General features: G+C 40.8%; 1 protein-coding gene across 1 annotated transcript in view; it reads right to left on the bottom strand.

Annotated features, from left to right (window-relative positions):
- Positions 1–5,519: 5,519 nt before the first annotated feature.
- Positions 5,520–27,039, bottom strand: part of LOC149432481 (amine oxidase [flavin-containing]-like) — a 111,682-nt gene continuing 90,162 nt past the window's right edge. The window contains exons 9-15 of the mRNA XM_089665169.1: positions 25,203–25,299; positions 22,649–22,702; positions 17,481–17,538; positions 11,857–11,954; positions 10,347–10,458; positions 10,017–10,079; positions 5,520–5,824 (exon numbers count right to left, since the gene is read on the bottom strand). Of these exons, the coding sequence (XP_089521295.1) occupies positions 5,669–5,824; positions 10,017–10,079; positions 10,347–10,458; positions 11,857–11,954; positions 17,481–17,538; positions 22,649–22,702; positions 25,203–25,299 (638 nt within the window). The 3' untranslated portion in view covers positions 5,520–5,668. The remainder of the gene's footprint in view (positions 5,825–10,016; positions 10,080–10,346; positions 10,459–11,856; positions 11,955–17,480; positions 17,539–22,648; positions 22,703–25,202; positions 25,300–27,039) is intronic.

Here is a 27,039-nt window from a genome sequence, read left to right as displayed (position 1 = left end):
TTTGCTTTGGGAGTCCATAATGCCATGTATGGTGGCCCATGTATGCATGTATGAGGTTTATAGAACTTATGTATAACAATACTATGTTTATGGCGAGTCCAATTTTTTCTATAGTTTTTTATTGTTTTTCATTTTTGGGGGAAATCCTAATAAAGTGTGGTGTTGGAATAAATACAACTATATAATATGTATTTTTCATTGGCAAAATAATCTGCTTTTGGGGATACACAGGGATATAAGAATCATATATCAGTGCCTCTGTTGTGAACTTTAAAGGAGAAGCAAAGCCAAAGCTTTTTTAACTGTATTTCTCCTATGGATCACAGGAGTGCAGTTAGTTCTCAACAGTGCAGTTAGTTTTCAGCCATCAGCAAGCTGAAGCCTGCTGCCGGCTGACGTCACAGAGCTGGTCCAGGCTCTGGAAAGATCCTGACCATATGGTTTGAATCCACCAGAAAGCTTGGATGGGCACCTGTCTTAGCCTCTCAGTGATCCGCTAAGAGCCTGAGCCAGCTCCTCCCACCCCTTCCACAGCCCAACACTGGAGGAACAATCCAATGTGCACTGGAGGAACAGATCAGAAAGCTGGCGACTGACAGTCACAGCTCTGTGCTCAAAGCAGAAGGGGAGAACTGAGAGATCAGTAGTATTTGATCACTCAGTTCTCACTGCAGAGCCAATGCTCCGGATTGATGCTGCATCCACCTCGGTAAGCATAAAGGATTTTTTTTCCAGAAAGCCATACTTCTCTTTTAAAGATCACCTTCTCCACAGTGCCTATAACTATAGAGGTGAATGATACTTGTTTTAAAGTTTTACTTTTAATGTTTGTTCAGAATATGTAAATCATATAACGTGCATTGCCCTGAGCATGGGCTCACTTTAATGTAAACTATTCTGGGCAATTCAATCTAAACATACTTTTGATGAAACAATGCATGGCAAAATGATCACTAGATCTGTAGATATTGGCAGGTGAAATTATATATAGAAATCTCAACTTCTATACAGTCAAGCTTAGCCCTGCCCCTTTGTTCTTCAGCATTCTAAATGGTTCTTTAATTTGAAGAATAGCATGACCTACCAATAAGGAGGTTGTGGCATGGCATGTTCAACCTTGCTTTTACAGGAAAGGTAAACTTTTACATATTGGAGATGGTTTATTAAAGAAGCAGAGCCTGTCCAAAGTGGATATTCAACATGCACAGTGAAGGTTCAGTTAAGCTGGGTATACACATCGAAATTTAACCGGTTCAGCAGGAATTGGACATATTTCAGTCCATATATACTCACTGTTCAACAGAAGCTGATAATTAGACCAGCTGTTTTCAAATGGTCCTGCTGGAAAACTGGCATGCGATCAGGGCTTGCAGCCAATTGCACTGATTGGTGTATTTCGACAGGGGGGTCTCCGCTGTCAGAATTCAAAAGCATGGCAGGGGAGATCCCTGCATCCACATCGTTTGTGTGGATGCGGGGATCTGTCAGTTTTTTCATTCAACCCACTGGTTGAATGAAAAAAAAAACTGCCCATGTTTACCCTGCTTTAGTTTCACCTTAGTTGAACTATCAAATCAGATTTTAATTTCCCATCCACAATATTAGGTATTCAAAGTAAACACAGCTTTACCTTATTTACTCGACTATGTGGACATTCAGTTTACAAAATTAACAGTCTCTTCTGCTTTAGTACGCCAACCTCATTGTCTGCAAACCTAGGTATATTGATAATTTGGACAAAGAGTATTTTCGTCCATTATATGCTCAGTTTGAGTTGCACAGGTTCAGTTTAAGATTTCATAAATCAGGCACTACTATACATGCATAACCTACAAATGACTTTAAGTCCACCTGCCCTCCATACAGCCTGCTGTTAGGAAAACCTAAAAATACCTGCAAAATACTTGCTTGTCACCTACAGTGTATTCCTTTTATGTCCAGGATGACAGTGATTCCTCTCTGTCATCCCTATGAATGCACCCAAAAAACCGCATGAAAGGGAGACATAAGGATTAATTGGATGTTAAGGCAGAGGTAGTCTATCAGTGTCTCTCTACTTCATATTTAAAGGCCCATACTCATGGCATTAGAGCAAATGTAACATTAAATCACTGGTCTGTTGAGCCCTTAGGTGGGATGTTGTAGGTGACAAGTGAGTATTTGGCAGATGTTATTAGGTTTTCCTGACTTTCAGTTTGCTTTAACTATGGAACAGTTTATATCACCCAGTGTTGTCTTTTGCATTTTGTATCTATTGATCTTGTTTTATCAATTTATCATATGCTTTTCAAACAATGGATTCCACATTTATGTTAGTCACAGTTCTTATATTTGGACAAATATTATAATTCACATTTACAACCAATATTTGTACAATTTTTAAATTTTACTACATGGTTATATAACATTTTTTTTTAAATTTTTACTTATTTATCAGCCCGTATCTTGACATATCTAAAAATAAACATTGTGCATTTAGGAATCTTAAAAATTCACCATTTTGTCACACAATGTTCCCAAGTAAGCTCAGATTATTAGGATCTACAAATCAAAGTTCTTTGAAGAATGTTGCCTAAGTTATTATGATGCAATAATACCTCAAAATTTGTCCACTATTAACTCTATTTAGATTTCCACAGACATATTTTATAAGCTCACATACACATTTCATAACCCTACATACAAATTTCAACAAGTGTTATCAGTAACTGACACATACAGCATAAAATAGTATACAGAATACAGACGCTAAAGAAATGATTTCAGATTCCACTGTATATTTCTATTTTTTATATGAAGTAGACAGTTTTAGATCTTTTCAAGGCTTCTCCTTAAATTTCTTAGAACAAAGTAGCAGTCTAACCACTTGCAGTAGCAAGAAATAATTCAAGTAGACATAGAGAACTGTGCACTTTTTTTCATTTTTCCAATCAAAAATATTAGCTACATTACATGTGATTTAGCCATTTAACTGCTAAAAGGTCTATACCAAACTTGTTATTTGGAAGGCCCCAGAATTTTACTCCATTCTCCTTCCATTGCGTATATTTTTTTTCTTTTATTTCTCTATATAATATATATATTTTACATAGCTTAATGTTAATTTACACGTTAACATTTGTGTCTGTGTTCTTCAAATGTTAATTTTTTTCTTAAATTAACAATATAGCCAAAGCAAACTTGGTATTATGTTTAAGGAACTGCTGCTAACCTATTAGTATGCTCATTAATCATAATGAAGGGAATAAAAATACTCATATGAGTATCCTATTCTTTAGCTCCATTTTTTTGGGAGGGGGGGTTTATTAAGTATTTGATATAGCAGAGAATTGTTGGGTTGATTTATACGTTATTTAAAATTCATATTAAAGCTACAACAATTTAAGGCGAGATTAGTTGTACAAAAAATAGGTAGGTTTCTGTGTTGCATTGCACATTTGCAAAAAAAAACATACACAACTGTACTAAAAAAAGTGAGATTGACAGAATTCTGCCTGTTCATTAACACGGGCCTACACTCAGAATTGCTTCTAAACTAAATAGCTTTACTGTACAAGTAACAGTAACTGTGAAAAAAAAAACATGCCTTTCTTTGGGTAAAAGGAACTCTATATGCCCTCTGTTGGCTAGTCATGTATCTAATACCGAGTAACTGGTCACATGGTGTTCACTGTTAGGAAGGATCAGTGATCAACAAACAGTTCTGTCCTAATGTTAGTTCCTCTATTTTTTGGCAGAGCCCATATGACATGTTTTCTCAAGGAAAGGTCATGTTTTCATAGCATTAATTACCATTTACTTGTAAAGTAGAGTAGGATTGCTAAAATGAAAATAAATTCTCTTTAAAGCCCATTTTTATTCTCACACCCTGTTATCACATTAATGTATAGTCCCATACCTCTACAAAGATTTGTGCTTGGAAATGCCTTAGAATACTTTTTCCTGTCAATGTTGCTGAATGCTGATTTCTGAGTACAGTAGGTCTAACTCTGGTACCTATTGGCCTGCACAGTGATATTTAGAAATCCTATGCAACTACTGTGAGAGGTAAGTGGAGGTAAAACTGTGAAAACAGAAATTGTTACTATAATACCTATATGACTGCATATTTATATCTGTGACTTCACTTTGGCTTCCTTAAACAAACCAGTCCACCTTTTTAAGTATTAAAACTCAGACCCACCTAAGAACAAGCATCACAAATTGCAAGCTGTACATTTATCAGTCTGAAACCCTCTACTCTACCCCCATAGAGTGCTGGGGTACACTCTGTCAAATACAGCCCCATCTCTGGAGGTCTGCCCTGCCACTCCCCTTCCATCTAAAGAGGGTGCCTATAGGCACTGACTTGACAAAAAGATTTGGCTTTGTTCAAGGGCCAGGACTTATTCCCAAAGATAGTAGAGTCAGGTTTAATAAAATGAAAGATAGCTCAGTCCATAACATGAAAAAACTAATTGGATTTTAAAGTTACAGCATCCAAAAGGATTTAAAAATAAAAATACACGTTTGTATTGTACAAAACATTACAAAAATTAAGATTAAAATATGAATGCCAAATATTCAGATGATGTTTCAAAACAGTTGCAGTTACATATCATGCCAGTGTTGGTGACTAAATCACAAGTTGATCATAAAGAAGCTCTCACATACATTACCTACTTACTGACATAACATAGTATAATCTATATGTGTAGATGCCACTAAATGTATAATGTACTGTTTTACATGCATTGGTACTCATTCTGACTTTGTAACCACAGAGTTATATGCCATTTCTCCCCGTGGAAGCAGGCTTTGTCCTGCGAAAAATGTCTAATATGAAGATATGTATGTGAGATCTTCTGTATGATCAAGTTGTAATACAGCCACCAACACTGGCAGATATGTAACTGCAACTGTTTTGAAACAACATCTTGAGATTTGGCATTCATATTTTAATATTTTTTTATGTTTTGTACAATAAAAATGTGAATGTTTATTTTTCTTTTTTTTTTTGGGTGTTCTACCTTTAAAGTCCTATTAGTTTTTTCATGTTAGGGATTGAGCTATCTTTCAGTGTCTTGTAATAGAGGATGTGGCAGCAGCAGTGCCTTGGAATGAGCTGAGACGTACAAACTGAAGTCTCCTTCCCAGTTTTTCCAGTATATTGTCAGGTTTAATAAAGGTAACAGCAGGCACCTTGTGTTACTTGTAAGATTTTCTGTTTTAAAAGCTAACAAAAATGACAGGTTTACTTTAAAAAACATCACCAAACATTATCTAGGTATCACATAAAGAGGTATAATGATCCATTATGTATCCTGAGGTAATATATATTTTGTTAATAGAAAGTTAACCATTTAGTAATTCACATATGTTTTCTAATATAATAAGGTAGCTTTTCAGTTTTCTCTAAACGGTTATGCCAAGTATAACTTATAAAATCAGTATTAAAAATAAGAAAAAAAAATCTATTATAAAATTGAGAATGGCCAACTACAGTTAATATCATATTCAGTAAATTAAATATATTCTATTTTAAAAACTTAAACATCACAGTCATAAAACACCAGGGGTGTTTTAAATATAAAATAACACTTTACATTCACGCAATTACGTCTTAATGTGGAAATATTTCACAAATTTGAAAGCGAGTATATACTGGAATCTGGATTGCTAATCAATGTTAATTCCGAAAGAGAAGGCCTTTTCTATAAAGCATCAGACCTAAAGCAGCTGTTGATGTAAGCAACGATGAAAATCCAAGAAGCTTTAGTAAGCCTGGCACTGATGGTATATTTCTTTCCCAAAAGGTAGTTGTTATTGGTAGGGCTGGAATATCCTACAAAAAAAAAAAAAAAGGATCATACTATTTTACAAACTTTATATTATGAAATAACATTGTACTCAAACTCACCAACGACCTGCTAACCGCCAAAGCTAATGGCCACTACTCAGTGCTCCTACTCCTCGGCCTCTCCGCGGCTTTCAACATGGTCGACCACCCCCTCCTCCTCAAAAAACTACACTCTCTTGGCCTCAGAGACTCCGCTCTCTCCTGGCTCTCTTCCTATCTATCACAGCGCTCCTTCAGTGTTACCTATAACGCTGCCACCTCCCCCTCACTCCCCCTCTCTGTTGGGGTCCCTCAAGGTTCTGTCCTCAGGCCCCTTCTCTTCTCCATCTACACCTCCTCCCTTGGCCAGCTGATACACTACCACAGATTCAACTACCATCTCTATGGCGATGACACGCAAATCTATCTCTCTACCCCTCGCCTCACCCCTTCAGTCTCCGCCCGAATCACTAGCCTACTGAACGACATATCGGACTGGATGTCACTCCACTTCCTCAACCTAAACCTTTTCAAAACTGAGTTCCTAGTTTTCCCCCCTGCCCGCGCCCCCCCCGACTTCTCCATCACGACCAACAACGCCACCATCAGCCACACCCCGCAAGCCAGAGTACTAGGTGTCATTCTAAACTCCAATCTGTCTTTCCAGCCCCAGGTCCAATCGCTGACAAATTCATGTAGACTTCACCTCCACAACATCTCCAAAATACGTCCGTTCCTAACCCCGGAAACTACTAAGCAACTCATTCACTCCCTTATAATATCACGACTTCACTACTGTAACTCCCTCCTCACTGGCTTACCTCATCACAGACTATCCCCGCTTCAGTCTATCCTGAATTCTGCGGCCAGATTCATCCAGCTTACTAACTGCTCCACAACTGCCACCCCTCTCTGCCAATCCCTGCACTGGCTTCCAATTGCCCAACGGATAAAATTCAAATGATATAAAATTAAATGAGCGCTGGGTAAATGGATGCACATAAAAGCTGCTTGCAAAAAAGGTAAACCTCTGGAACCTCTTCATAAATATATAGACAATAAACTATGCAGCGCTAAAAGCAACAATAAAATGCAATAAATAATATAAATCGTAGCCATATATAGTGAGCAGTATAGAATGGACCAAATATAAAGAAAGCACTCAATGACGCTGAGATCATAGGTGCCCACTATTTTATATATAGATACTAACCAGATAGCGCAAATTATTGCGCATTGGAGTACATATGGGACCTACTCCTGATCATCTGGATCTGGAACACTGTACCACCAGGGTCATCAGATCAGCATCATCCAGGTAAGCCACATCAGCCACATCAGAGGGGGATATCCATTTGGTTTCTAACATGGATACTGATCTCTGTTTATACGTCCCTCTCCAATGTTTCTTTATTATGTCAATCCCTGTGAATTTCAGGGAATGTGGGTTTCTATTGTGTGTCTGGTGGAAATGCATAGACAGGGAATGATCCTTGAAACCTTTTTTAATGTTCTGCAGATGTTCACGCAGTCGATCTCCCAATATTCTGGTTGTTCTACCAACGTACTGCTTGCCGCATGAACATTCTAAAAGGTAGATCACGTGTACTGTTGCATGTGATAGTATATTGTATATCATAGATCTGCCTGTTGTGTTAGACAGTGCATGCGCGTCATACGATATAAACAGAAGGAGATTTATACTGGCACACTCCCTTTTGAAAAAGTGTTTTTACACGAAACGCGTTAAGGAGGTGCCCCCTAGCGTTGACCACATTCTGCACAGCTTCTCTGAACGGCCAGCATCCATCTTGGAAATTTTTTTGATGTAAGTTCATTCATCTGTTTTTGATTAATACTGTATCAATAAATACTACACTATTGGAGACTTCTTCTTATGGGCTGGGTTTGTTCTGCGAGCCCCCCCCCTCTTCTAAGGTACTCCTGCTGATCGGGCATGTGTGAACGTGTATGATCCCCCTGGTGGCTGATGACTGAATACCCGGAGATGAGCTATCCCCCTCTGATGTGGCTTACCTGCATGCTGCTGATCTGATGACCCTGATGGTACAGTGTTCCAGATCCAGATGACCAGGAGTAGGTCCCAATAATTTGAGCTATCTGGTTAATGCAATCAACGCTTATTTCCCACAACCACAGGAGTCACTGATTTCTTCACCATGCTGTATTGATTTCAGAGAGATTGACTTTGTCACCATTATCACTACATGCACTTTGGACGTATCTACATACGTGGGCACCTATGATCTCAGCGTCATTGAGTGCTTTCTTTATACTTGGTCCATTCTATACTGCTCACTATATATGGCTACGATTTATATTATTTATTGCATTTTATTGTTGCTTTTAGCTCCCCTTAGTTTATTGTCTATAAAATTCAAATTGCTAACATTGACATACAAAGCTGTTCCTAACACTGCCCCAAACTACATCACCGATCTGATATCCAAATACCACCCAAAACGTACTCTCCGCTCCTCACAAGACCTCCTACTCTCTAGTTCCCTGGTCTCCTCCTCCCATGCCCGTCTCCAGGACTTCTCCAGGGCTTCCCCCATCCTCTGGAATTCACTACCCCAATCCATCAGACTGTCACCTCCCCTCCTCACATTTAGGCACACACTGAAAACCCATCTCTTCAGGGAAGCCTACCCCACCCTCACCTAATTGCCGATCTCCTCCACTCTTCCTACCACTCCATCCCCCACAGCTATTTCCTCCTGTACCACTATCCCTTCCCTCCTAGATTGTAAGCTCCAAGAAGCAGGGCCCTCGAACCCCTCCTGTATTGTATAGTATTGTTACTGTACTGTCTTGTGTACTGTCTCCCATTGTAATATACAGCGCTAAGCAAACTGTTGGCACTATATAAATACTGTATAATAATAATAATAAAATACTATACGTAGAAAATACCATATGCTTACATTTTTTTCAATCCTAAACTTAAGTTTTAGCTTTATCTAGAGTGCGGAAGGGTTAAAACCTCATTCACGTGTGTATTGCTGTCTGTCCATGTTGGTTGGAATTTCTCACTTTGGGCGACACACTTTATATTATGAAATTAAATTGTACTGTAAATAGAAAATACATGCTTAGATTTTTATTCCATCCTAAACTTAGGTTTTAGTTTTAGCTAGACCACAGAGGGGTAAAAGCTCCTTCACGTGTATTGCTATTCATGTTGGTTAGAATTTCCATCTCTTTGTTTGGATGACCCATAAATGTTAAATAATCTGTAGTGAACAGTATTTTTCAACAAGTGGAAATATGTACTGTAACAAATGCTATACACAATAGTTGGACTTGTTTTAAATGGCAGATGCAGCTCACTTTCAGGCTCATTTGGATTACATTTTTCATCAGTATGATATACTTCTGAATTCATTCACAATTCATTGAAATGTGCATGTGAACTGCAGCTGACCTCCTTCTGATCTGCATTTGACTTCATTCTAAGTTGTAACAGCCTTCCTCAAGCTGTTTTTGCATTCTTTTTGATTTGTATGGGAAGAGAAGCAGTTCGCACATGAACAAAAGCCTATGGATGCAGCCCCTAAAGCTAAACTCCAGGCAAACAGCTACAATATATAGAAAGATGATATACTGTAAATACAGTATATGGGAGTTATTTGAACTGCTAAAATGCATTGTATTTCTGTCCATTAATTTCTGAGATTTACACAGCCCTGTCTGGTAAGACAGGGGACCTGATTTTCCTCTGGTGTAGTTTCACTTTCCCTGATAGGTCTCCTTTCCACCCCCATTCTGTGAATGGACAGTGAAAGTAGATTTGCCACTTTGAAAAGTTCATCTGTCTGTCAGTCAGCTCTTCCTTCCTATCAGCATGCTTATTGCAGTAACACACCTGATTGGCTCATTGTGCTGCTTCTTCCAGACCTAACGTTTCTTTACCGTAGTTCTGCTTTAACATCAGCAAATTTCATCTTTTTATTAAATCCCCCCTTTGTCTTCCAACTCACTATAGACCTCTCACAGTGAATAACACAGCAATGCATCTTTCAACAAATGGATATACTGTATTTTGGTAATAACAAAGTAATATAAACCAAAGGGATAAAACATAGGGCATTGACAATAAAACATTTCTTTGCACTTAGCCCACTGTGCTGAACTAAATTAAATGATACAGATGGTATATAGATATTGTTCTTACCAAAGACTGTGGTTCTGGCATCCATATATCACTTTCTGGAATTCTGCCCAAGGTAAATAAGATCTAGAATATGACACCAAATATAAAATAAAGAATTTTGCCATCATGTACACCAGAACTAACCAAAACATTGCTTCAAACTGACTTCTCTATTGATTATAACACACATTTATTTAATTTAAAAATGTTTTTTTTGCTTCTTAAATATGAATCTATTACATTTGAATAAGCACTGTACATTTATATTGCCACAAAAATGTAATTTATTGTAAATCACATATTCCAAAGTAAATATATAAAACATTACTTTGATATTACAATATCACTTGCCTCTCTGACAGCCCTCTCTCCTGCTTGTATTGCTCCCTCAAGATAGCCACTCCATTCTGTAGCAGTCTCTGTGCCAGCAAAGTAGAGCCGACCAAAAGGTTGCCGAAGAACCCTATAAAATGGTTAGAAATGCACATGGATCAAACTGAAGCACACCATTCACTGGGCTGTTATATTTACTTCAGATCTAAGATTCATTTCACATATGGCCATGTCCGATCTGATCAGCAGTGGATCCAGTACAGATTCCCTGCTGAATCAGAGTAGAACAGAATGGATGTCACTTTGATATCCGTGTCTGTTGAATTTTTTTGCTGCATTTAAAAACTAGAGCTTTCCTGACTATATTAGATTTATGGGCATCCAAATATAAACTGATTTGCATCCATTTACATTCAGTTACCTCTAATCCACCATGTTTGGGTAAAAAAAAATGGAAAAAGATGCAGACCTTTTCTGCGTATTTTTCTGACCTGGTTAGACTCAAAGGTAATCAAAATTAAATGGACACAAGTCTTTTTACAACTGGCAGTCCATAGACTAATATGGAGGTTCTAAACAGGTCCATTTGAAAAATAAGACAAGTGGACCCAATTGGACTACCCCTGGGGGGGGGGCCTAAGAGAAGCAATGTTGACATTGTTGAGTGTGTAAAACAATAATTAGTAAAGCGTTCTAGTCTGGGCAGCACAGTGGCTAAGTGGTTAGCACTTCCACCTGGCAGCACTAGGGTTGTTGGTTTGAATCCCAGCTACGGCACCACCTGCCTGGAGTTTGCATGTTCTCCCTGTGCCTGCATGGGTTTGCTCTGGGTACTCCGGTTTCCTCCAACACTCCAATGACATGCTGGTAGGCTAACTGGATCCTGTCTAAATTGTCCCGTGTATGTATGAATGTGAGTTAGGGACCTTAGACTGTACACCCCTTGAGGGTTAGGGACTGATGTGAATGTACAATATATATATGTGTAAAGTGCTGCATAAATTGACAGTGCTATATAAGTACCTGAAATAAATAATAAACATTTTTTTAAAGCTTTTTAGTTCAATCTAGATTTGCTAGTTTTAGTTTTAAATGTGTCAAAGGACAAAGACAAAAAAGGAGAACATTTGCAAAGATCATGCGAGGAATTAATCCACCACACAGCGCTGTAAAAACATATATCAGAACACATTGAATACATTACAAAAAGCACCAAGAAACAAGAGAAGTAGGCAAAATAAAGCCCATGCGCCATGAAACCAGAAGAGAAAAAAAAGGGGGGAGGGGGACATGGGAAAATGCTCTCCATGCTTCTCAAACATGGCCAGCTCAGGAGGAAATCATGGCTCTAAATTCCTGTGAATATGGTCCAAGTGGCTGAGGAGGTGCACTAGCCATGCACAGTTCCTATGTTTATGCCAATTGTAGATCAATGGAGCATTGAGATAAATGGTATAAACTGGGCACATGGAATTTGGATTTTTTTAATATCTGTTTTGTAATATTTAAATAATATATTATAACTTACCTTCCATACTGGGTCAAGATTCCTGGTGGGAAATAAGCTGTGTAGCAGCCCCCCGAATACTGCTCTTCACACCAGTTTTTTTCTTCATAATGCACGGGCTAGTGAAATATTCACAATTCATACCTGAATTATACAGTTAGCAAACTAGAAAAAAAAACTGAAATAATACTGCTATTTCAAGGGTTAAGTTTAGAACAATCTTAAGCATCCTGGAAAATCTCTGTGACCAAGATCCAATCATTCCATTTGAAATGAATAGGTGAGAGCTGTTATCAGTAAAGTAAAGAGTTGTTCAAATATCCACAATACAGAGGAAATGGCCACACCCTGGTCTCAATATTTCACACAGGTCTCAAAATACTGTGTCCTAAGACATAAGATGGAGCAATTTTCTTTCCTGCAATTATGGGCTGCAGGAAAGAAAAATACTCAATTCCCCCATCAGCACAGTCAATGTTGATGGGCGAATCCCTCCCATGGAGCCATTGTGTTCCCCCAGCAGGTGGAGCTGCCCCCGCCAGGAGAACAATGATTACTGCTAGTGGTTATATTAGTAGCAATAATCACATGGCAAATCCGAAAGGCTGATTGTACCCAAGTTGATTGATTAACTTTGGTACATTCAGCCTGCCCATACATGGTTCAAATCTGGGCCGGTTCAGCAGGTTCAAGTCTATGGCCGGCTTGTCCCCACAAACACCCTGAAGGGGACACAGACACTCCGTCCCTCCAGCGGAGCTCCGGCGGTCCGAAGCGGCTTGAGGCCTACCACGGCACCCGAAGCCGCGGTGTTTCCTGCCGGCCGTGGCTGGAATCGCAGCGGGACGCCTCCGCTCCTCCGGGGAAACTACCACCACCACCAACGGTCCTCCTAACATAGGAGGGATCCACCTCCACCCCGACGCTCCAGGACATCAGGTACTCCACCAGGGGCACCCACTACCCATCAGGGAGCCCAACCACCATCCCACCACCAGCCACCAGGGATCCCACCACCCACCGGAAACCCTAACCACCAGGGACCCTTAACCACTATCCCTCCAGGGATCGCTACTAACCCACCAGGGATAGCACGGCCACCATCCCACCAGGGATCCCCTGCCCTCCACCCCACCTGGGACTACCAGCCACCTCCCACTGCGTTTCGGACACTGCTTCGCCATCCCTGACCAGCACCCCCTCACCCACCCTGACCCTTCCTGCACCCCGCTCACCCCAACATGCCGCCCGCGCTCCTCCTCCTTGTCCTCCTCTCCTCCATCCCTAAAACCGCCTTCCTCTACCCACCCACCCCCGCTAAGCAGCTCTATATCGCCCCCTCACTTCTCCCCTCTCCCCACTATGGCACCCACCACCTCCTCCTGCTACTCCACTTCCCCGCTGACCCACTTGCCACCACTTTCAGACCCAAGCGCTCCTACACCTCCCGTTCCCACGCCACCTTCCTTACCCTCCTCCTTCTCATATCAGCTGGGGACATCTCCCCAAACCGTGGCCCCTCACCACCTCACACCCCCCCTAGAGCCCCCCCTGCTCACGCCAACCGACGCGACCCCCTCAACCTCATACATGTACCCCTCCTCCCCATATCTATCCCCCCTCTCTCGGTTGCACTCCTGAATGCCCGTTCGGTTTGCAATAAGCTTACCGCCATCCATGACCTCTTTATCTCCCGCTCCCTCAAGCTCCTAGCAGTCACCGAAACCTGGGTACAGGCCAATGACTCCACTTCCCCTGCGGCACTCACCCATGGAGGTCTCATCTGGACCCATTCACCAAGACTGAGCGATCGCAGAGGTGGTGGTGTCGGCTTGCTCCTATCACCGCTTAGCACCTTCCAGGTCCTCCCTAACCCACCCTCTCTTTCCTTCCCCTCCTTTGAGGCGCACTGCATCCGACTCTTCTCACCCACCCCCCTAAGGATCGCAGTGATCTACAGGCCTCCCGGATCCATAGCCCGCTTCCTGGATGACTTCGCCGCCTGGCTCCCCTTCTTCCTCTCCTCTGAGCTACCGACCATCATCCTCGGGGACTTCAACATCCCCATCAACGACAACACCCCGGCTACTTCCCAATTCCTCCACCTAACCTCCTCCTTCGCGCTCACACAGCACACTCAATCCTCCACCCACTTCGGAGGGAACACCCTGGACCTCGTCTTCTCCCACCTCTGTACCCTCAACCAATTCTCGAACACCCCCTTCCCTCTCTCCGACCACCACCTCCTCACCTTCTCCATCTCCCCTTCCCCCAACTCCCCCCCCTCAAAAACGCCAAACCATCACCAGCCGCAACCTCCGCAACCTGAACCCGGCCCCCCTCCACTCTGCCGCCGACTGCCTACACGACAGCATCCTCCCACTGTCATGTCCTGACATAGCCACCACCTTGTACAATGACTCACTGTCAGCTGCCCTAGACTCTCTGGCACCCCTAACCACACGCATCATCAAACCCAGACCGCTTCAACCCTGGCAGACCGACAGCACTAAACGCCTCAAACGTCGCAGTCGCGCACTGGAGAGACTGTGGCGCAAAAGCAGGTCCCCTCATACTTTCTCCCTCTACAAATCTGCATTTCTTATCTACACCTCCTCCCTCCACGCCGCCAAGCAGGTCTACTTTGTTAACCTAATAAACACCCTCTCCTCCTGCCCCCGCCGACTCTTCTCCACCTTCAACTCCCTGCTCTTCCCCCCCCCTCCTCCACTCAGTACCTCTCTCACCGCCCACGAGATTGCCACCCATTTCCACAACAAGATTGACGCTATCCGTAAGGACATCGTCAACTTGCAATCTAACTCCCCACCTAGCCTCCTCGCCCCCGTCACCCCTTCATCTCCCCCCTCCTCTGCCCTCACAACCGCACTGCCCCCCTCCTCTCCCAATGCCCCGCCCACCATAACCCCCCTGTACTGCACTCCCTCAGCCCTGTCACTACTGAGGAAGTCGCTAAAGTCCTCTCAAAAGCCCGCCTCACTACCTGCCCCCTGGACCCTATCAGCTCTCAACTCCTCCGGTCACCCCCCTCTTCCCTCATCCGCTCCCTCACCCACATCTTCAATCTCTCCCTCTCTACTGGCGTATTCCCCTCCCCCCTAAAGCACGCGCATATCACCCCCATCCTCAAAAAGCCCTCCCTGGATCCCGCGGACCCCAACAACCTCAGACCCATCTCCCTGCTGCCACTCACCTCCAAGCTCCTTGAACGCATAGTCTACGATCGCCTAAGCGCCCACCTTACAGACAATAACCTCCTTGACCCTCTACAGTCCGGCTTCCGTCCCCTACACTCCACTGAAACTGCCCTCCTCAAAATCACTAACGACCTACTCAACGCCAAAGCCAAGGGCGACTACTCTGTCCTCCTTCTCCTGGACCTCTCTGCGGCCTTCGACACAGTTGACCACCCCCTCCTCCTTAATAAACTACTCTCCCTTGGCATCGGAGATACTGCTCTCTCTTGGTTCTCATCCTACCTATCCCGACGCTCCTTCAGTGTCACCTACAATGGTGCCACCTCCCTCCCCCTCTCTGTTGGGGTCCCCCAAGGCTCTGTCCTTGGACCCCTTCTCTTCTCCATCTACACCTCCTCCCTGGGCAAACTCGTACAATCTCACGGCTTCAACTATCACCTCTATGCTGACGACACCCAAATCTACCTCTCCACCCCTCACCTCACCCCCACTATCTCCGCCCGCATCACTCACCTCCTAAATGACATCTCAGACTGGATGTCGCTACATTTCCTCAAGCTCAACCTCTCCAAAACCGAGCTCCTCATCTTTCCCCCTGCCAACACCCCCCCCCCCATCCTATCCATCATCACCAACAACTCCACTATCACTCCCACCCGCAAGCCAAAGTCCTTGGCGTCATTCTTGACGCGAACCTCTCCCTCCAACCGCATGTCAAATCACTCACAAACACATGCAGGCTCCATCTTCGCAACATTGCCAAGATACGCTCCTTCCTCACCCCAGACACCACCAAACTTCTAGTACACTCCCTCATCATCTCACGCCTTGACTACTGCAACTCCCTCCTCACTGGCCTACCCAAGTGCAGGCTCTCCCCGCTCCAGACCATCCTGAACTCAGCTGCCAGACTCATCCACCTCACCACCTGCTCCACCTCTGCCACCCCCCTCTGCCTCTCCCTCCACTGGCTCCCGATTGCCCAACGCATCAAATTTAAACTCCTAACCCTGACCTACAAAGCCGTTCACAACACTGCCCCTGACTACCTCACCAACCTGATCACCAAGTACCACCCTACCCGTACCCTTCGCTCCTCACAGGACCTCCTTCTATCCTGCTCCCTGGTCTCCTCCTCCCATGCACGACTGCAGGACTTCTCCAGGTCCTCCCCCATCCTCTGGAACTCACTGCCCCAATCCATCAGACTGTCGCCTTCCCTATTCACATTCAGGCGCTCCCTCAAAACCCATCTCTTCAGGGAAGCCTACCCCACCCTCACCTAATGGCCATCCTCCCTCATTCCTCCCACCACTTCATCCCCCTCAGCCACTTCCTACTGTACCTTTACCCCCTCCCTCCTAGATTGTAAGCTCGTAAGAGTAGGGCCCTCTTACCCCTCGTACGTTGTTTGTTGTTGTTGTACTGTGCCATGTATTGTCCCCCCTATTGTACAGCGCTGAGCAAACCCTTTGGCGCTATATAAACTCGTAGTAATAATAATAATAATAATAATAATGGGTTGATTGGTACCTGCCTGAACCCTGATTCCTTAGTGATAGAATACAATAAATGTGTGTGATCTATATTTGATGTAAATGCCCCTTGGCACGCCAGTCTTGATATTGGCTCAACAACTCCATCTAGGAGCGGAAGAAAAAGGAAGACAAGCCTGAAAGATAATGGTAGAAATACCAGTCCTCAGAAGTCAAAACTTCATGGGCCCTTTATCTTTAGCACTTCCATTCAGCAATCAGCATGACATATCCTGTTTTTTTTAGTTTTTTTGCAGTAGCAGATTGAAAATACATGCAGTGGGCCAGCCCAACTGTTTCAACTACTTGAAAGTTTCTGCAATCTCTCACAGAAAACATGTAAAAAATGTCAATAATTTAAGCCCAATTTCAGGCTCAGCTTAATATATCTATTTATTAGCCCTACACCAGCCCCTTTTTATGGGTTGCATCACCCCTGCCTTCATTGAACCCCCTTCCAGTAAGCTCAGGACATCAATGACCCACTCCCAGGGGGTGTGCAATTAATCTGCCCAGGTCTGTAGGGAATAGTGCTCAAGTCTTTGCATGTGTGTGTTCTCTGCAAAATTCATGATTGACCAGGGCCTAGGAGGGGAGAAAAAGATCCCATGATATCAGGTGACCGGTCAAATACTGTGGGGAGAAACATTACGTATAATAGAAGTTTTAAAGAACAAATGGCTGCTATTGCTCATTAACCTCATAGTCATAATTCAGCTGTTAGTGATGTAGAGTTTATAAGCATTCTTTACCAGGCTACATGCAGCCTGGACTCAGGTGGGAAAACACCTTTCCTCCCCCCACAATATTTTCTTCGAAAACTGATTTTGTAATATAATAATGTTTAAATTTAATGAATTTATGATCATTTAAATGTAGACTTTTAGCTTACATGTAGAGCTTCTTCTGAATCCAGAACTTTTGCATACAACTCACAGATTTTTCTCTTTCTACAAAAAGATTTGACAAATTTTTGTTAACAAAATTACACAGCAGATACCTGTTTGCATGAAATGCATCCAATGTTTTAGGGAAAGTAACAATTCTATTTTGACTTAAGTTCCATTTAATTTCTTCATAGATATCATACATGCCATACATTACAAGAGCTAACAAACTCATTGACTATTTATACACTGACACTAATTGCAATTTAAAAAGCCACAGATGTGGGACATTAACCTCTAATTGGCATTTTAACCCGTGTGGTGTCACCTTGTGTGTCTGTACCAAGGCCAAACATTCCACGGTATGTAAACTTTTGATCGTGGCCATTTGGGTGATTTCTGTCATTATTATGATTTAAAAAGGAGCCAAACAACTGTTTGATAATAAATGGCCACATACGATTATCATCCTTCAATAAAAGAGCATTTTTTGGCATGATCAGTCATATTTTCAATATCAATGCCAAAATGTCACAATTTCTGTCAGGTATGCAAACTTTTGAGCACAACTGTATGTATATATATATCAGTGTTCTTTATTTCATAATTGTGTTAAGTAGGGAACCATTTATTGGGCGTTGACTGCAATTGCACCCTTGTCAGTAATGAACAGTAAGTGTCTCATGTTTGTTAAAAAATAAAGAGTTTCCATAAACCACTGCAGCCATTTCAGCTTCCAGAAGAACACAAGTGAATGTCTCCTCAATTCTTCCTTTGATACACATATGCCTGTAAGTTCTTTCATTGTGTTTGCTAAAGTCACATACATAGCTAGGTCTTATTTCAATGTATTAAATCTGATTTGTAGGTAGCTGTTTGCAAGAAATGTGTTCATTGTATGCATTTGTAAGACAGACATGTGTACAGGCATGTGTACAAGCATACCTTCAGTTTATGTGATTGTAATACAGTTTTACAGAACTATTCACAGAAGTCAGTTTTGGAATGAAACACAACGCTGTGTCTGTCAGTTTTGTTATCTAGTAAGTAGGACAGCACATATAGTGTGTGTGTATATATATATATATATATATATATATAACCACAGTGCTGTGAAAAAGTATTTGCCACCTTCCTGATTTTTTCCCCCGCATATTTGTCACACTTAAATGATTCAGATCATCAAACAAATTTTATTACACAAAAATAACCTGTGTAAATACAAAATGCAGTTTTTAAAAGATGATTTCACGTAAGGAAAAAAAGGTGTCCAAACCTGCCTGACCAAGTATTTGCCCCCGCCCTCTCTAAATCATAAATGAACTGTGATTAATGACGTTTTGGAAAGCTGAATTAAATTTCACTTGTCCCACCCATGCCTGATTACTGCCAGACCTGCTGAATCAAGAAATCACTTAAATAGAAGCAGTCTGACAAAGTGAAGCATGCTAACAGATGTAAAGATAGAACACATCATGCCTCGATCTAAACAAATTCAGGATCAGACGTGAATCAAAGTAATTGACATGTATCTGTCTGGAAAGGGTTACAAAGCCATTTCTAAGGCTTTGGAACTCCAGTGAACCACAGTGAGAGACATTATCCACAAATGGAGAAAACATGGAACAGAGGTGAACCTTCCCAGGAGTGGCTGGCCTTCCAAAATTACTTCAAGAGCACAACAATGACTCACCAGGAGGTCATAAAAGAACCCAGAACAACATCTATGTAACTGCAGGCCTCACTTGCCTCAGTTAAGGTCAGTGTTTATGATTCAACAATAAGAAAGAGATTGGGTAAAAATGGCATCCACAGGAGAGTTCCAAGCCAATAGTCACTGCTGACCAAAAAGAACACAAAGGCTTGTCTCACATTTGCCAAAAACATTTTGATTATCCCCAAGACTTTTGGGCAAATATTTTGTGGACTGATGAGACAAAAGTTGAACTTTTTGGAAGGTGTTAGTACCATTACATTAAGTGTAAAACTAACACAGCATTTCATAAAAAGAACATCATACCAACAATCAAACATGGTAGTGGTAGTGGGATGGTCTAGGGTTGCTTTGCAGCTTCAGGCCTTGGACGACATGCCATAATTGATGGAACCCTGAATTCTGCACTCTTCCAGAAAATCCTGAAGGAGAATGTCTGGCCATCAATTACTTTTCACATAGGGCCAGACAGGTTTGGACAGATATTTTCCCTTAATAAATGATATCATCACTTATATTTATTTGATTATCTGAATCATTTAAGTGTGACAAACAATATATACATATGTAAAGGGATCCTAAAGTGTATGTAAAGGCAATTTTTTTTGTTGTCCTAATGACCATTATCACTGAAACAGAAAGTGAAGAGAAATCAAGAGCAAAAAGTTAGGGAACATTTCTAGTTCCTCTGACAAATCACTAAGGTGGAAATTCCATTCATTTTGGAGAAATTTTATCTAATTTCCTTTTGATATCAGGAAATGACGGTAGGTCTCCCCAGCAGGGAACTTTTTGTGAGGTTTTACCATTTTACCCTTCCCCTACTGTACTATTTTTTCTTTTTTTAAGTTTTGACTTTAATACACTTTAATGACTACATGGAAAGTTATGTCCTCAAAAGGCTAACATTTGTAGCCAAACAGTACACTACACAGCTTTTAGCAAACAAACAAGAAACAAATGTCTCTTTTTTGCTTGTACATATGCTGGTAACCCATTGAAGTCATATGCATTGAAATTAAGTTTTTAGTATCCCAAGAATGAATTCATAGGATAAGTGAAAACTGCAATATATAAACTCTAAAAAAATTGGTTTGTTTCACTTATAAAAAATAGGGCAGTATTTTCATTCACCTTTTAAATAGATTACAATATAAACCATAAGTTACCAAAATGTCCATTTCCATCCATTAAAGATATTTAGTTAGGAAAACTACAATTAAGTGTCATAAAAATTTAGATTGTTATGATGTGTTAGCAAACCGTACAAGCATTTATATAGCATTTATATATACTGTATATATATTTACATTTTTTCACAACTCCTTACATACCCTCATATTAGTCCCTGCCATTAAGGAGATTACAACAGCAGGGGCGGACTGACCATTTGGAAACTCGGGCACTGCCCGAGGGCCCAGGGTCAGTAGGGGGCCCCATGAGATGCCCCTGGTACTTTTTTCATAGGCTTTTTTGAGTTTGGGCAAGGACACAGGGGCCCCATAATCCCCTATTGCCCGGGGGCCCCATGAGTTGTCAGTCTGCCCCTGCCTAACAGCATGGCTTTGCAGTGTGAAAGGAAACCCACACGAGCACAGGGAGGACATGCAAATCTCAAGCAGATATTGTCCTGGCTGGGATTCAGAGGACCCCACATCTTTACTTTTTTAAGTAAATGCAGCAAGCCATTTTTTAGTTGCACTTATTTAGATGATCATGTGCAAAATTCAGTAGCACAAGTAAACCTCAAATGAACTCACAAATGGAATTATTTAATAAGTGCAATTGTCGTGGGTTACTTCATTTAACCACACATGTTGTGTTCAGAGTGTAAACTGTATTGTTGAGCCAACACATTTAAGCTTATTTAATTTGCAGATGCAAAGGATAACAACTATTTGCAAAGTAAAGTAGTCTATAGTAACTTATTGACTTTATTTTCTGTAGTTAACATTTGATTTTCCGCTTACTGTAAAAAAAGTGAAAACTCATGTTGCACGACAGAAATTGGTGAACATGCAAACATTATAGTGTATCTCTGTAAATCATGCTTATTTCCTATATTTTGTCTCTTACAAATGCTGAAAGTACAGAAAAAAATATCTGTTGATCCTGCCTTAACTTCAGTGGACCCATTACTTCTTGTAGTGAGGTGACAATGCTGTCTGTGCTGCACTAAAAGGCAGTATTATTTCCTGGAGATCTCTTCTGTTGCATAGCAGAACATCTCCCCTTTATGTTATGGATATGAGGAAAGGGGGATGTGTTATGTAGCTCCACAAAAAATAAATGGGCGATACTAACAGTACAACACAGTGATAACATTGTCAGTTCACTACAGGAATTTAGCCGCTCACTGTATTTCTGGCAGATCAACAGCTGTAATTTCTGTGTTTGTTTCAATTGTCAAAACATACAAGAATATGCATGAATTGTGCATAGATATCCTGCATACGTTTTTTTTTTTATTTTGCCCAAACAAACTTTTTCAACATTTAATGATAAAATTGCATATGTGAAAAGGAGACTACAGCTCCACCTGTTAGCAAGATTGAAGACTCCATAATATTAAAAAAAAAAAAATAACCTGAAACAAAATAAAATATATTTTCAAAAAATATTTTTTTCAGTCATGGACATAAAATATAAAAAAACATACAAAACCATTATATCTTTCCTTTATAAAAGGTTCTTGCAAAAAACATAAATTATATACATCTTATTTTTAAACACTACCATCTTGTTGATCCCATTATTCAGTATTTATAAACCTTACTAATATTCAGTAATTATTAATCCTCCAGCAAACAAATAATAAACAGATTGGGAAACCAATTTTCACAGAGAAATAGAACAAAATAAATGTTGTGGCACAAAACCCAAAAGGTAGTTGTCAAAGTTCCCTTTTTAGAAGCCATATCAAACATATTTTTCGATACCTATCTAGCCCCTTTAACTTTTGTTTTAGAAGATTTGGGAAATAAGAAGCATTGTTTGGTATAAATTGTTGGAATGGAATATGTATAATATAATATATTGCATTGGTAAAAGATGTACAACTTTAGCCTTAAGGTTTATTTTCGGCCAAACAATAGAGAGGATAAAACATGCATAGATTAAATATGTATGGCTGCCAAAATGTATATTGCTGGTGATATTTAGCTAAGGTTTCTGTTTCTTAATACGACAGAAGGGGCATTGTGGCCCTTTGCTGGATTCTTCCATGTTATTGTCTCACCTGGCTTGGTGACTTTCAAAACTTCTAAGTGGACTTTGCTACCCTGACAATACTGGTACTTTTGATGGCAGATGACAAGGTGATGTTTGTTTTCTGTTTATTTGTACATCATATGCATAATTAATACATTTTAATAAAAACTATCCCAATAAAATGACAGTAAATGTCTGCAATTGATATTTGCCACACACAAACACAAAATCTTTAATAGAAATGTTTACCTTTCATCTTTTGATAGATGTGCCAGTTTCCTTGATTTGCGTGCAAGAATGAATCTATTAACAAATAAATAAGAAATCAGTTTAGCTTTTGCTTCTAAAACACATTTTTACACAACAATTCCAGTAAAAAAATATATTATCGAATTGTGTTTAAACCAAGTGTCCAATTTACCAAAGTTTGCAGTAAGGGAAAATACAAAAATAGTAATCAAACATCTGATCAAGGGCAAGCTAAACTGTATTTTTTTCCTTCCCTCTATTCCAGTGCCTTACTATTGGTAATAGAGAATAGCCATAATGGTGGCGAGCCAATGGTGATATACAAACTCATCAATATTTAAATATTAAAGTGCCCTGGAATTTGCAAATTCAATAAGCTTCTGGTTTTTTTTTCAATAGTTTTTATTTTAATAAAAGGTACAGAAGCCAACAATAGAACATATAGCAAAAAGCATGCTCCAGATGTATACAAAAGTACAAGATTATAGAGAAAATAAATTGTTTTCCATTGCATACAGATTTCCTCATAACACAATGCAGGAAACATGAGTATAAAGGCATAAATCTACACTACATCTTTGAAAGTGTCACAATTGTGTGTGTGGGGGGGTTTTTGAAATTGGAACAGCATTGTGGCAGAAATAGTCTGTCCTGTAGTCTACTTATTTAAAGGGTGAGGGTAGTACAAGGTATACATATAACTTTACTACGATATCTGGGCTTCACTCCCACTGTGTGCAAGCCTATATCCATCACATACTACACATTATGTGGTAATTGTCGGAATAAAAGCCATATAACAAAATCAAGGAGAAAGTAGTAGGAAAGGAAAACAGGAGGAGAAAGTGAGCCCTGTCCAGCCAAAATATGGACCATCAGATCCATCTCAAGAGGAATCCGAAATGTGTTTAATCCAGGAATCCCAGATTTATTTTTTCAAAGAAGACCAATTTATCATTCAAAAGTACGAAAAGGCATTAATTTATCATAATCTAAGCGAGTTTGGCCTTCAATAGTTCAAATGGAATATTGGGAAAGACCTGACGATAGAGATTGTGGCTGCTACAAAGATAAACGCTATTGGTCTGATTGTGTGTCCCTGAGACTCCTCCACTGGGCATCCCAATATGATAAGGTTCACCAGGGTAAGAGAGTAAATGAAAACCTCCTCACTTCCAGGTAGGACCACCACATATGAAACTCTGTACTCTGCAGGCCACATCCCCTAAAGAATAGTGTGGAGGCTCCCGTGACACAAGTTACTATTCTCAATGGCACCATGTACCACCTCAGGAAAATCTTATAGTAGCTTCTGTTTCTTACCTGGCCACATGTTCACTTTGCAATATCAATACACTGGCCGGTTAGTAGTCCAATTAGGTTGTTTTAGGTTCATATGTATTTGCAGCAAACAAATCCTTAATTTAATTGTTATTCATTAAGATACAGAACAGCAAGTATGGGAAATCCAACCACAAGATAACCACACTTAGGCATGCTTATAATCCTTTCCAGTTTCCAGATCCTGCATTTTTTGAAGTTTGCCACAGATGTCAAGTATTGGCCATGTAAAGCATTGACCATTGACCAGAGTATACAGTAGTTATACCATTAAAGATCATGTGTTCACTACTGAACACAGTTTGGGTAGGTTAGACATTGGGGTTGCTTTATTAAAGAAAAATACTCTGTGAGTGAGGTGAATGAGGCAAGCTTCCTTTTTTCAAGGGATTTTGTGACTATTTTTTTTTGCAAAATGTTGAGTACTGGTTATCCTGCATAATCGTTTTTGTTGTTTGGTATAATTAGGATTTCTCTAAAATGCCTGTAAATAAAGAGGCAAATGGGGGACTGTTTGAAACTGCTTTTACTGCTTGTTCAGATATGTGTAAATACTTTACGTGCATAGTCTTGGCAAAGGTTCACTTTAATTATGCCCTGTTGCCAAAACCTAGATGATGATCTTGTATTTTCTCCAGAAGTGGTACAGAACTGTTAAGGCAAAGTGGTTGATCAGTCAGATCTGGCCAAACTTCATGACTATAGAAGATCAGAATAATCTGATCAATGTCTAGCTTTTCATCCACCATTTGGAGTCCAGAAATCCTACAAAGTGTTTTTCTTCCTATTTTACTATTTATTAGTTTACCAGAGCAAGATTGTAGAAAAAAGGGAAACTATCTTAGGAGGTTACAAATTTACTTTAACAATATAATAATATGGCAGGGAGGTTTTGGACTTAGAACTATCTTAGCATTTGAGGCAAGGGTTAGATAATAATGCTGGTTTGCATATTAACATGTTGTTACATTTTACTATGCACTACATTTTTATCTTTGGGTTTGAATTGTATTTTTGAGATAAAAAGGTAGTGAGCTAATTAACTATTAGAAATTATTAAAATGATTTAATCTTCCTAACAATTGCTTATCTGAAACAAATCAGCACAACTGAATTTACAAGTCATACAGTTGTAAACAATAGACCAAATCCCTGCTATGTGGAGTCCAATACAATTTACATAGCAGTATGAAAACAGTGACACAATGTATACCCCATTATAGCAGGTACTGAGCCGTCTGGTTTGGTGTCATCAAGTGTCAGTCCAATTGGTGCTTCTTCATCTTCAATGATCATACTTCCACAAAAATCTGAAGAAACACAGATAATCAGATAAAAATGGATTTTCTGAACAGTGTAAACTAATGAAACCTACTTTTACTGGTAAAAATAATAAACAAATAAACAAAATGTGTACCAAAGCTCATTTTTACACTAATAATATCAATTATTGCATTTTCATCCATCATGTATATCCACTTCTCCATTAATCCTCATGCATACTGGATGTTTTTACAGCTGCTGTTTTTGGCTTTTGGCATTTTTTTCTACAGCCAGTAAACTCCCCAGCATGTTATCCTATGTGTCCATACACACATAGACTGTAATCAATGTTTTTTGGCAGGGGTGTTTTTGGACTGGAAAAACCCCCCAAAACTAGTGGGTTTCTAGTGGAGTTTTCTAGCTGTAATGCTGAAAAACATGGCAAAATGAAGTAAATCGCAGCAAACCAGCGTTTTTGGACTTTTTTTGACAAAAAAAATGTGAAAAATCGCGGCAAAGCGACAATGCAAAAAAGCTAGAAAACGCTGAAAAACTCATGTATATATACGTGATTTTGCAGGTCGGGGTAGGGGCCATGCACCCGACCCGCACCGCTGTTTTCAGGCTCAGCTGTCAATCACCGGGTCCTGGCCGGTGATTACTCACCGGCACCCAGGTGATCGTCGAGTATTACCAACGGGGGGAGAGAACTGTATGTGGCACTGATTGGCAGCACTGATAGGTGGCACTGACTGGCATTGATAGGTGGCACTGACTGGCACTGATAGGTGACACTGAAAGGCAGCTCAGATGGGCACTGATATGTAGCATTGATGTGCACTGGTAGGTGGCACTGCTGGGGCTACACTGATCATCAGGGCACACTGATCATCAGTGCCCTAATGATCAGTGTACATGTCCCCTCTGAGGGATGCAGATTACCTGCTTTCCTTTCCTCTCAAGCTGTCAGCGTGACAGCTCATGAGAAGAGAAATGCTGATAACCAGCATATCCCTATTTACATACGATAAGCTGTGATTGGGCACAGCTGATCACATGACCGAGCCAACATCTTCGGCTCTTTATGTTGATCGGTGATCCACTGTGTCCAAGGGACACAGCGCACCACCGATCGCCGCGCTGCATGCCCCCAGAGCCGCACATGCGTGGTTAGAGTAGGAGGACGTTATATGATGTCCTCCCAGAATGAGAGAACCGCCTTGCGCCCGTCATTTCCTTATATGGTGGGCGGGAGGCAGTTAAAGGATAAGTTCACTATTTTTATGGTGGAACATGTAACTTGTTCCCACTCCTGCAGCTGCTGCCCTCTCTCCCTCTAACATTTTTAAAACAATGCAGCCGTGCGGGGCTCTGCTCACCTGGTCACGTCATTCATTCATAGAGTTCTGTGAATAATTGAACTACAAGTACCGACATCCATTGCAGATGTCGGCTTGTAGTTCTCAATGAACTATCACAGCTTTGTTAAGCGCTGTGGTAGTTCACTGAATTTTCCTGTCAGTATAAAACTGTCTGTCTGTATGAGGTAGAGCACACAGAATCCAATGATAGTCTGCAGGAGACCTGCATGGCACCAGTGATCTGCTGATCACTAGTGCAATGCTATACAGGCTCAAAAAAAAACCCAAAAATAGTAACATCCACCAAGCACACAATTTAAAGAATTTGTGTATTTCAATGTTGCTCTGACAACTGCATTAAATGACCCTCTCCCCAGTGTAATATATATATGTGTGTGTAATTATTATTTTTTTACAGTATGGGCA

This window comes from Staurois parvus, unplaced genomic scaffold (assembly GCF_062004578.1).
Source record: "Staurois parvus isolate SC_StPar_1 unplaced genomic scaffold, SC_StPar_1.0 ptg002140l, whole genome shotgun sequence".
NCBI lineage: Eukaryota > Metazoa > Chordata > Amphibia > Anura > Ranidae > Staurois > Staurois parvus.
Note: the sequence above shows the minus strand (reverse complement) of the source record. Positions and strands in the feature narration are given on the sequence as shown.